The sequence below is a fragment of the Pterocles gutturalis genome, unplaced genomic scaffold (genome assembly GCF_000699245.1).
Source record: "Pterocles gutturalis isolate BGI_N339 unplaced genomic scaffold, ASM69924v1 scaffold51533, whole genome shotgun sequence".
In the NCBI taxonomy this organism is placed as follows: Eukaryota; Metazoa; Chordata; class Aves; order Pterocliformes; family Pteroclidae; genus Pterocles; species Pterocles gutturalis.
The window spans coordinates 18,746-31,337 of NW_010119972.1; the positions used below are offsets into that span (position 1 = coordinate 18,746).

Below are 12,592 nucleotides of genomic sequence, written 5' to 3' on the forward strand. Positions count from 1 at the left end.
CATAGATAGCAGGGATATGGTTGTTAGCCATAACCATTCCCTGTCTAGCCTGGAATTAGATTTTAATCCAGCAGTATTTCCAATCCATTTGCTATACTTTTTAAAAATGACCAAACCAAAGGAAATGCATGTTTATGCACACTTTAGTACTTGTCCTCTTTAGAGTGCAATATAAGCATTTCTTTAAATCTGGCCAGTGCATCCTCAGTCTCATCCAAACCTTATCTCAGCTATGTCACTTAGGCTGCCCAAATCTAATTCTTTGTTACCAAACCAGTACATAAAGTGGTTTACAGTGGTCACAGATTCCAGTTCGAAGAATCTTCAGTGGAGTTGTACGCTAATAGATTTTCTTTTCCTCAAAAAATAAAATATTTTGTTCCTTACTTAGACAGAAGTGAGAATTTGGGGAAGGTTTACTAAAATCCAAACAAATCCAGAAGGCCCCCAAATGCCTACTAATGCAGTACAGCCAAAAGCCTGATGTACAACCACACTTCCCTCGCCTTCCACCTGCACAGTCATTTGGATCAGGACCTAGAAAACTCCAGGGAGAACATTATCAAAGGCTACTTGTTCTTGCAAAAAAACTTTGCTTTCACATGCACTAAGATTTTTCAACAAAATATTATTTAATGTCTGAAAAACACATGAGAAAGTTTTCTGTGCTGTGTCTCTCTTTTATGTCACCAAATATCAAATCTGACTTGCTTGATTACTAAACTTCCTTCTTGCTATTTCTCTCTGCATGTTGTGATGCAGACGCAATGAACTTACTATGGACACAGTACATTCTTAACAGAGATAAACTGAGCAAAATAAACCACAGATTAAGCTATCCCATATTTGTAAGAAGTTCTTCTAACCTCAGGAGAGCATGTGTTTAATCATCATCTAGACTACAGCCAGCATCCACCAACAATATCTTGGACAAAGGAGCATGGAAAATTAAACACTGCAGTTCACAGAAGTGCCTGCAGCTTCTACAGTGGCATATGGGAATTCTGGCACTACGGACTGTGTGGGACTGCTTGTTCGTAAATAATTAAAGAACTCACCAGGCTAGATAGATCATAGAAACAATAAAGATGAGTAAAACAAATGCACCAGCAGCTACACCATAAACCCAGGTCTTCAGCCTCCCATCTAAAAGGAATGAATGTTAGTCAGTAGTGTTTGAGTTAGTCTTGTTGAATTATTAGTTCTGATATAGTATAGAAATATTTTTATAATCCAAAATAAATGTCTTCACTATCAATTACAGCTTAATAAGAGTAAATACTATTAAACAACTGAGCAACAGCTTCTCTGTGCACTTGTGTTCTGTTTTTCAGACGAAGTCTGGATAATCCAAATGGAGCCGAGATGTGGGGCAGAGGCAGCATGCGACACCCCCAGAAGCCCAGCCCCTGGGCCCACTGGTAGCAGACAATCCTTCAGCATGATTGCAGGGCAGCTTACCAGCCCAGGACTCATTTATGCTGTTAGCATCACTTTCCATTCTAGCTCTGGTAAGCCAATCTGCCTGTTAGTTTCATTCTTGTTGATATTTAATTTTATGCTTTTAAATATCTTTAGCATGTTTTACCTTATCTATACCTTAACTGCACATACACAACTTTCACTACTGCACAAAGTAATAATTTTTCAATTTCTTCTCCTACCAAATGCAAGTTTTGTTGTTGTTATAAAACAACTTCCCCTCACAGAACAAGCAAAAATACACCAAAAAAAGACAACTCATGCTCATAAATAGAACAACTGTCTGCTAATAAGGACTGTATTTACGTACAGCCTGTGCAGTTTGTATTTTGGACATGATGTCCCTGCAGGCTGAGGTGTACATCCTCCTCTCCTGCTTGCCTTGATCCTAGATGCACCCACTTCTCCCAGGAAAAACAATGTGACTTTCTCTGTGGGGTTTTTTGCTCTGAACGCCAAATGAGCATGTCACAACCCAAGGTCAGTGCATGCTGTTTGACTCACTACTTTTATCCGATTCATTCTGAAAATTTCTAAATGGCTTTTTGAAAACATTATTTTACAAGAGGTTAGCTATTCTTATTGCACCTCCTTGACAATAAAAATTCCATAAAACAGATGATTTATTTCATTTACAAGGGGAAAACTTTTTATTTCATGAAGTCATGTATATTTTCAATGTAAGCAAAAAGCTAACATTTTTCTGACCAAATACTTATTGCTTCCTGATACCTCTGTAGAACAAAATGCATTATCAATGCGGTTGGTGCTTCTACAATGTAATAACAAGAAAAATTACTCAGACTGACTTTGATCAGATTCATAGTAGCCCTATCTATCGCTATACAGTTAAGTTCAGGCTTTCTGTTCTCTATCAATGCAAAGTCTTCCAGTCATGTGGACAACTTTTTCAAGACTAATTAATAGAAGAACAGTTTAGTTTCATTAGATTAATCAACATAATGAAACATTATAACCTATAATAACTGATAAAACTGAAATAACTGATCCATTAAAGATGGATTGAACAGTAGATTTGACCTGACATACCAAATGATATGATGACACTAATGAGAGGAATTCAGACTTCTCTACTGCTAAATAGGTTGGTTTCCTCTTTCCTTGGCTTATTTCCACTGGTAAATGTAAGGGGTTTTGGGTTGTTTTGGATTTGCTTGTTTTAAAATAGTTATTATCTCCTTGAAAAAAAGACTGGCATTACCTTGTGTGTGGATTTATTTATTTTTGTCAAAGCAGGAAACTCTGTTAATGAGGTAATGCATATTATGCAACTACAGGCATCTAACTCAAGTGTTCTGAATTCCCCCGGACAGATTATTTCTACATGTACAAGGGAATTGGCATCCCAAACTAACCTGTTTTGGGTAATACATCACCCTAGACACCTAAAGAGGGTAGATTAAATACCTTCTTTTCTGGAACTGCAATATAATTAGTTGAAGACAGTGAAAGAACTATTTTAAATCTAGACTAAAAACTGTGAGGAAAGGAATAATCATGCTAAAGTAAAACCTTTCAAATAGTTACCCAATCCTAGAATTAAAGCAATCAAGCACAAATCTCATCTGAAGTGCAAAATGTTCACTTTCTTCCACATTTGCTCATACCTTCACTGGATAAAGTATTAGTTCTATTTAATACCATGGGTTTTATCTGAGCTGAGGTTATGTTTCCTTCCTAACTTGAATTACTGGAAAATTGATGAGTTTTCATGAAATCTCTCAACTGTTCCTTACTCGAAAAACAATGTCTGAGCTCAAATGAACATCCCCCCATTCCTAAATAGTTGAAGGAGACTATCTGACATTTGCTTACTGTCAGCCCTCTGGCTGCTATAACCCACCTTATGGCATTTTCAGGTGGAGTTACCTAGAATGACTAAAAGATAACATATTTGATAAGATGCTATTTTTAAAGGAGTAGCAGAAAAGCTTTTTTTTTTTTTTTTTTTTTAATTGTGGATTAAAGCATTAACTAATTGGAGTAAAGACCATTTTATTGCAGGTATCAAATACAGTAACACAGTACAAATAACAGTAAATACTAGTAGGACTAATTTGATCTAACATAAGTATTTCTTACCCAAACATGATTTAATCTGTTTATTAGAAGCATTGCTGTAGTTCTCAATTTGCAGCATTTTATGGATTATGAATGTAAAGATATTGCTTTCAATTTTCAGATTAAAAACATTCAGAAAACCTTTAGAAAGAAATGAACACTAGGAAAAAGTGTGTTAGAATATTTAACTCTATGTGATTTAAAAGACACTTAAGAAGATAACTAATTGCTCTCTTAATATAACTAACATTTTGGACAAGCATCATGTCTCTTTACGTGAAAGTAATTTGTTACTTAAAGTTTTATTTCTCTCAATGTTTAATTATAATTAATTATTTAATTATAATTAATTATTTCAGGAAATATTTACTGAAATCTGATTACATGATGGACTTTATAAAAGTATTTTTGATGGGATAACTGTCATACTATGTTTCTTGCCACTCTTGCATATAAGTCTCCTTTCTCAGCTCTAAAGAACGTGGTCCATCATAAAAGCAAATATTGCCTATAGGGACTTAGAGCATGTGTATGCTAAATATCAGTAATATGGTTAGGTCTTGTCTAACATGAATTAGTTTCTTTATGGATATGACAGAAAAGCATTAGCATATCTATTACTGTTTCTTTTCCTACAAATTATGCTATGGCTGCAAATTTTAAACAGCCTCTGCGGTATTCAGTGCTACCTTTTCACTCTTCTGTCAGCAGCATTATTGGTTGAGACAGCGTAACCTAATAACCTGGCTCACAACTTTGCAGCCACCTCCTTTCTAAAGTCATATTTCAAATAGCTTATGTGAATTTTAACAGATAGAAGGAATTAAAAGGAAACCTGCAACACAAGAATTCATTAAATATACTGATGGAGTAGATGAGAAGGCTAAGGGTTTGCTTCTGTCTCTTCCACTGTTTTCAGTCAGGGCAGATGCCCATCTTCTTAAATGGACACTTAATGGTTTTTCTTTTTTTTCCTTGGCATCAAAAAAATGTAAATGCCATGCCCTGCAGCAGTACTTAGCATTAAGAATTGCTCATTGCATGACTTCACCTGGCCCCAAAGGCTGTAGAAACCAGGTCCTTCCTCGTCCTGACTGGTTACTGGAGGGTTGGGTAGGGTTCACAGCTCGACTGGTTTTCACATCTCCCTTTTTGTCCTCCATGGTGGGGATCACCACCACTGGGATGAGAGTGCACTGTTCGAGTGTGCCATCGGAGGACATAACTTCAGTGTATCCGTCTTCACAACTGCACGTTCTAGTCTGTAGGGAACAAGTGTTTTACACTGTGTAGCAGAAAAACACAGCTTTCTGTGAGCTGTAAAGCGTAACAACATGGATGACTAGAAGAAAAGACTGTTTTGATGAGTGCTAGCCTGGAGAGCACCTCTTCAGGTGCAGGATTGTACCAAATCAGCAGAGATTATTCAACATTTAATTGAAAGGTAGAAATGGTCTGCGGTTGATTTTAACAAACTAATGATCATCAAAATCTCTGAAAATAGTTTTTGTTGGCATAATTTTTTGTAATGCAGAGAGATGTGTGGGAAGCCCTCATGCGGGTGTTTTATGCTCCAATGCAGTAGCACATACCTCACTGCAGTAAGCATGGGGTTGACTGCACGGTGGGTTACATGACCTGTCAGCATCTGGTTGGTGCAGCACTAAACAGCCCCCTGTAGGACAGAAAATCATATTTTGACATGGTAATACCTCACCACTGATGAAGTTACTGATGTCATTACTTGCTACAGTATGCCATGGATTACAATTTTATCGCTAATTTGAATTTAAGTGTCTTTTTCTTATTCCAAGGTGAAGGATAATTGGTAATAAAGTATTTTCTTATAAGAAGTGTAGGGATACAGCACATGTATTTGCATTCATGTGTATTTTAGAGGACTAATATTTGGCAAGTGAACTTTTTCTTTTTCCCTTTGTTCCTTTGGGGGATTCCTCAAAAAACATTTTAAACATTTTGTTGTGCTTGAGGGAACAGATTTTGGTTCTTTAGGGCCCTCCTTATGGCTCACATATTAAAACTGTGGCCAGAAAGAAAATAAAAGCATATTTTTGATTTATATATTTCCCTGTTAAACTGAAAACAAACTATTAATCCAGTTGATAAATGGATACCTGTTTTCTGCTGCACCTCAGTAGTCACTTTTATACATGCTATAGCTTTGCCTCTTATGAAGCCACACTTCATGCTAGTCTAAGACAGATTATTTGTAAGGAAAGCAGTGTTAACAGTAAAGCATGTACTGAATGCTGTGACACTGATGATATAGTGGGTTTCATTCTTTTTCCTTTTTATACAGTCCTAGCTCTCATTTCTACAGCTTTAAGTACAGTGCAGTTATTGTTATGGACCAATACACACAATCAGGCTTTCACTATCATTTCAGACAGAATTACTTTAAAATACATCTAAAATCAGCTTGAATTTACCTGGGTTTCCTTTTAACTCACAGAAGAAGGATATGCATATGTAGTTTAGAATTTATGCTGTTACAGGACAACTTATCTCGCATCTCCCAAATTAATTACATTTTAATACTGGTGTGATATGATGATGAAATCCTGATAGCTGAGGTTGGTCACGACCATAGCAGATGCAGTTAGATGTGGTTATGTAGATCCAAGTGTTAACGGGATGGCCAATGAAGAACAAAGAAAACCCTGCTGGTTGCCATAAGTTCTCCCCACCCCCAGAAAGGAAAATCATACATCCTAGCATACAAATCACATGCCTGTGAGAATCTATGTAACAAAATATCAGTCATCCAAGGAAGCTGCAGAAGAAAAGAGTTGCCTCATCGCCCATGGGAAACAACACCTTCAAGTAAAAAAGAACTATTCAGCACAATAATATTATGCAAATAGGTAAATAAATAAACGTCTTAAAACACCATCAGGACTCATAATAAAAAATTTATAATGTCTGAATTAAAATACACTATGGTAGAGCCAAATGTGCAGCAACAAGACACCAAAGAAATACAGTAATCAGAGATATGGGTTGATTCTAGATCAGAGCAGGTAATCTCCGTTTACACCAATTGTGTATATGCATCTATCAGTTTGAGCTCTTAAACACTGCAGTTTATACAAACAACTTCAAAAAAATGTTCAAATGTAAATTACAATCTGATTCATGACTGTATACTTCATGCAGAGAATTTCCTGCGGAACGTTGTACTTAAGGGTTTTATTCAATAACTATCAGGAACATGTCAAAATTATAGTTTTGTGTTGCATGGAACCTGATGTTTACATTGTCTGGAATTTTCCATTAGTCTTCATTTCAAATCAGAAAGTTATCACAGCTTCCAAACCATGTACAAACACACTTTAAAAAAAAGAGATATAATATAGGTCTGAGGTTAGTCTACCTAGGAGGTCCTGTCATGAAAAATCTGCCAATAACACACTTGTCTTTCCTGGAATTTATCACATGTGTACTCAGTCACCTCAGAACAAACTATTATTTTTATGTGACTGACTGTGATTTAGGAATATATTCTGATTTTAACATCTCAGAGCCACAATCACCAAGATGGTATTAATTTGAAAACCTGTACAACCTGTAATAGATAATATCATATGTTAATCTCAATAAGAATTCTTATTTGGGGTTTTACTTACCATACAAGCATCTTAGCTAGGCAGGACGCAACCAAGGTGCATAAATAATGCCCTGTTGCATTTGTTGTGAAGATGGTGCATTTTAATATTCTTACAGCACAAGGTGACACTTGTAAAAGAGACTTTGGGCTATTAAGTATTATTTCAAAACCTTGTAAAAATAACACAGGTATTTTATTTCTAAAGTTAAAGCAGACAGTCATGGCGGATTCCATCATCAAGAAGTATTGTATTGGCAGTCCACGAATTAGAGCTCCCCTCCTGTGACTGACCTGACAGTGGCTGGCACTGAAGATGTGCCTACAATCTCCGGGATTCTTTTACTATCACCTGGGGTACCACAAAAATTATTTAAACCACAAATGCTTAACTCTTAGCTTAAATGAATCCCTTATTCTGATAAATAAATTCATATAAATAGACATATATGAAGATTTTCTTGATTTTGGAGATCTCAGTCATTCTTAATTCGTGGTATTTTGGTGCTTTGGTTTGCACAAAATGAGGCTACATCCCCTAGCTGTCCATTGAAGTATCCTGCTATAGGTTTATGTCATTGAAGGAAATAAATAAACTTACATTGGCACATTTATTAGAATTTGATATGTTGTAATTTTAAGGAGATATATGATATATGCATGATATTATCAAGCTTTGCATCTTGCTCTGCCTCTGTATAGGCACTGAAATGAACTTTAATACATAAAAGTTCTATTTGTTGTATGGCTTGAAATCTGAAACTCTAAATTTAGAAGTGTAAAGATGTCAATGGTAAAAAAAATATACAATGTAAAACATTCCAGGTCCAGTACAGAAGACAATATTTATATTTACTTTTCGCATTACATGCTGCATAATTCTGGAAAAGAAATTACTATTTCTATTTACTATGCAAAAACATAATTCAAGACAACAGCACGTTGATTCATACATCAGGAACAAGTGTTTTTAGCAGATTATTTAAAAAAAAATATTTACATTTGTTGAGAAAAGACATTACCCACCTGCTTTCTAGGCTTTTGTGTGTATATAAAAAGAGTAATTACCTGTGACATTTAAACCATCTGACCTTTGGCACCACACGGTTCTAGAAGATCCCTTCCACGGGCTGGCCATCCACTTGTATTCGTAGCACTGGCCATCTACACAGAGAATATTCACTTTTCAGGAAATATGATGACAAGATTTTAGGCTTCCACTGGCAGGTGCCACCATACTCATTATGCTTAACAGCTTTTATGGCTAAATAGGCCCCTTCCTCTGTCACCCAGCAGCTTAGAAGGCTGCACTGCACAAATGGAGGCCCCAAGGTCTCCTGCATTTACTGTGTACATACAGAACAGACCAGATGTGTCCTGGACCCTAACTATAATGGTTGTGCACACTGCTTGTGGAGTAAGCCTAACATAGCTAATGCATAAAACATCTGTTTCCAATAACCTCATAACGGTTGTAGCCCATCTGTTGCGCAAAACTCATTTAGGAGTTAGGTTCCTTTCCTGGTAACACCTGAGCTTCAGTCAATGCTCCAGTGCTTGGAGAAGTGGCCTGTGCTGCATCTGGCTTCAGGTCTCAGCTCTGCTGTACACCTCTCATATCACCTGGGATAAATCATGAAGTCCTTCTGCACCTTAGCTCCCTTATAAATATAAAATTCATTTTTTCCTGATCTGTCTGGTATCTGAACGGACAAGAAATCTCTGTACAGTAAATTACTTTTCTTAGATACTTGACCAGCAGTAAGCATGACTGAGACTTTCTAATGTCACTGTAATGTGATTGACAACAATTCAAAAGGTAGAAAGAAATTTAAATTTGATTATGTATAAAAACTTAATATTATCAAGCAGATAAGACAAGTATTTTTTCCCATATCATAAAAAAGAAATTTCATTATTAAAAAAGGATCATCAATTCTCCAAAGACTGTTCAAAGTGGTAACATATGTCAGTTAGCACTTGAAAGTTTTTCTGTTCACAGTTGATACCTGAAAGACAAAAATTTTAGTGCATTTCTACTTCAATCAGATCTGTATTTTCCTAAATTGGATACCATGAAGAGAAAGAAAACAAAACTATTGTTGTTCTCTGTTTTATTCTTACAGAAAGTGGCCTTAAGTGTATCTTGGTGCTTACCATTGCATGGTCTTGTTTCCAAAGCCTGTTCTGGACAGAGATGTTGATTCTCTAATTCCTGAATGATCACTGCCCGAGATCGGACTTGTATCCCTCCAAAGCCAAGATCCTCACCATTAACACAGGTTAGCTGACAAAGGCTCCATTCTGACCACTCTCTCAAGTAACAGTCCCCTGTAAAAAAGTCATTTTATAAGATGAATGATCATAACGTGAAGTTTTTCACAGTGAATATGTCTTAGAAAAAAATGTCCAAATCCAATTTCTCAATTTTCCTGCTTTGTAGTTCCTTTCATCTCTCTTTTTAAATGTGACTTAAGATAATATTTTGACACTCGCTGAATATCTGTGCAGCAGAAAATAGTAATAAAAAAATTACACAAAAGCTTATTTGTTCTAAAGCAGGGTAGTTTCCTGTAGCATTCCCATAAGATCACTCTCATTTTGAATTTCTGAGTAACACTCCACCTAATGTTTGGGTTTTTGTAAATTTAGGGTATTGTGCATGGTATGTCTTTTGCTAAATTTATATATCTTGTTCACCATTCTTCTTTCATCTTAGGAAGAGCAAACATTGTCTAGTTTTATAAAGATTAATCATTGCTTATCCTCATGCAGATTTTTTTCTAGACAGTAGAAGCAACTCCTGGAACATTCTTTGCAAGAAACGGAAATGGAAAGGTGATCAAAATGTCCACTCTGGTTATTTCATGTTAGGATGATAGGGATTTCTAGAATGATATCTTATAGTGTAAAACTGAAAAAAAAATTATACTAATGACACTAACTAGCACAATCAGTTAAAGAACACTTAAGGAGGATCTGAGGCACAACACAGAGAGACCATTTTGATAAAACTGCAGTAGAAAATGGGACTAGACTGTGCATAGACTCATAAATAAACCTCTTAGTTCTCATTATTTCAGTGAAAGAGTTATTAAAAATTCATGCTACCTTGCATGATACTGATGACAGATATAATCAGTACTGTGTTGACCAGATGCCTGATTAATGAAGGAATTTTATTTGCCAATGTTAGAAAAGCATGCAAAGAAATTAATAATTGAAGAACTGACGTATACATAATAGGAAAACAAGTAATGATTTTTGGAATGATTAGTTGAAGCGTATCATTAGCACATCCCCACAGGGCAGTTATTCTTGCTGGCTAAATGTGAGATTGTTGAAGAGGTTCCTGCTCAGCAAAATTTTAAAAACAAGCAATAAGCAGCTATATTTTTTTTATAAATTTGACTGACAAGAAAATATAACTACGAGCTTTTTATTCTTCCAATTTTGATTTAATAAATAAAAATATGGGAAAATCATGCAATTGGAATGCTGTGCACAAAGAACTGATGAAAGAATCTCCGTTTCTGATTATTTTCTCTCTATTGAGCCAACTTTACCTTCGGTTCAGTCTGAAACGAAATGGAAAAACATTCAGAGAAAAAGGAGAGTTGCATCAGAACAAAAAGAGAGTACTGGTAGAGAATGATAGCTACATTAGAACTGAAGGATTTAATCACTGCTTCTGAAGATATATCATTAATGACTCAACTGACCAACAGCAATATGCTTCAAATTCCACAAACAAACATTTGAAATGAATGGGAACAGTTTTACTGGAAATTATCAGCTGTTATAGGCACTTAATCTTTCTTGGTGTGAGGGTCATGGACCTGATCATTTATAACAGCTCATTTGGATTCAGCCTACAAGGGCAATGATAATGCATGTCTCATCCAGTGAGTTAAACAGCCAGAAACACTCACATTTTCTCAGAGACCATTCACTTGGGATAGCCCCTTTAAACAAAAAAAATAAGACTCCCAGCTTAGCTTCCTTAGACACCTGTAAAAAGCATCCAATTCTTAGCCACTGTTAAATGTATTAATAAAGCTAGTAGGTGATCTAAGCACTTAAAGCAACTATTTATCTGGAAAACAAAAAATTTCTTATAAACACAGGTTTTATTTCAAAAGATAATGTGAAAAAATATGGTTTTATTAGGCATAATCTATGACTGAGATATATCTTTTATAAAACTTAAAACCTGGTATTTTTTTCTAATTGATTTATTGTCATGAAGCCACTACTGGAAAGTAACTCTGTTGATCATTGATGGATGAATCCAACCAGTAAAGCATGTGAAAAAGATTTAATTGCCTATGGCTAAAGCTAGGCACCAATAACTGTAATGATACCCAACCAATCTTGAAATGCAACATTTATTTCTATAGCTTTATTACCTGGACAAGGGACAGTGCACGTTTCCTCAAGTATCATCTTCTTATTACCATCTATAATAGGCTCTATTTCTCCACAGAATTCCTCATCTACTACTTTGCCAACATCTTCAACGGATCCATCAAAAACCACACAGGAAATGTTCCTCACTCGCGTTCCCTCTCCACATTGAGCATCCTGGGAAAGGAGGACATACATGGGTGCCAAAGGACTAGTTCTGAGCTACATGTCACACTGTCTTTTATTATTTTTTGCTTAACTCCTTATTCATTCCAGTAGGGAAAAAAAGAAACAACCCAACAAACTTTGCTCTTTCCCATGGGATAAAACCCTGGAGGGAAGAGGGGCCCAAGAAAGCTGGCTAATATTCAAGGATCACTTCCTCCAGGCTCAGGGGCGATGCATCCCAACAAAGAGGAAGGCAGGCAAAAATGCCAGGAGGCCTGCATGGATGAACAAGGAACTCCTGAGCAAAATCAAGCAAAGGAAGCATATAGAGGGTGGAATCAAGGACACGTGGCCTGGGGACAATACAGAGACACTGTCCGTGAAGCCAGAGATCAGGTTAGGAAAGCTAAAGCCCAAACAGAATTAAATATGGCCAAGGATGTTAAGGGTAACAGGAAGAACTTCCATAGGTATGTCAGTGATAAAAGGAGGACTAGGGAAAATGTGGGCCGCCTCCGGAAGAAAGCAGGAGACCTGGTGACCCATGATATAGAGAAGGCTGAGGTACTTAATGAGTTCTTTACCGCAGCCTTCACGGGCAAGAGCTCAAGCCAGCTGTAGAAGATCAGGTTTGAGACCATCTAAAGAACCTGAAGGCGCACAAGTCCATGGGACCTGATGAGATACATCCGCGGGTCCTGAGGGAACTGGCAGATAAAGTTGCCAAACCACTGTCCATCATATTTGAGAAGTCGTGGCACTCTGGTGAAGTTGCCAGCAGACTGGAAAAGGGGAAACGCCCATTTTTAAAAAAAGAAATAAGGAAGA

At 36.4% G+C, this 12,592-nt stretch overlaps 1 protein-coding gene across 1 annotated transcript; it reads right to left on the bottom strand.

The window, feature by feature from the left end:
* Positions 1–4,526: 4,526 nt before the first annotated feature.
* Positions 4,527–11,794, bottom strand: LOC104464092 (thrombospondin type-1 domain-containing protein 7A-like). The gene is made up of 5 exons (XM_010076708.1): positions 11,599–11,794; positions 9,347–9,520; positions 8,258–8,353; positions 5,157–5,239; positions 4,527–4,826 (listed from the first exon to the last, which is right to left on the bottom strand). The coding sequence occupies exons 1-5, from the start codon at positions 11,792–11,794 to the stop codon at positions 4,599–4,601; spliced, it is 777 nt and encodes a 258-aa protein (XP_010075010.1). The 3' UTR covers positions 4,527–4,598.
* Between the last annotated feature and the right edge of the window lie 798 nt (positions 11,795–12,592).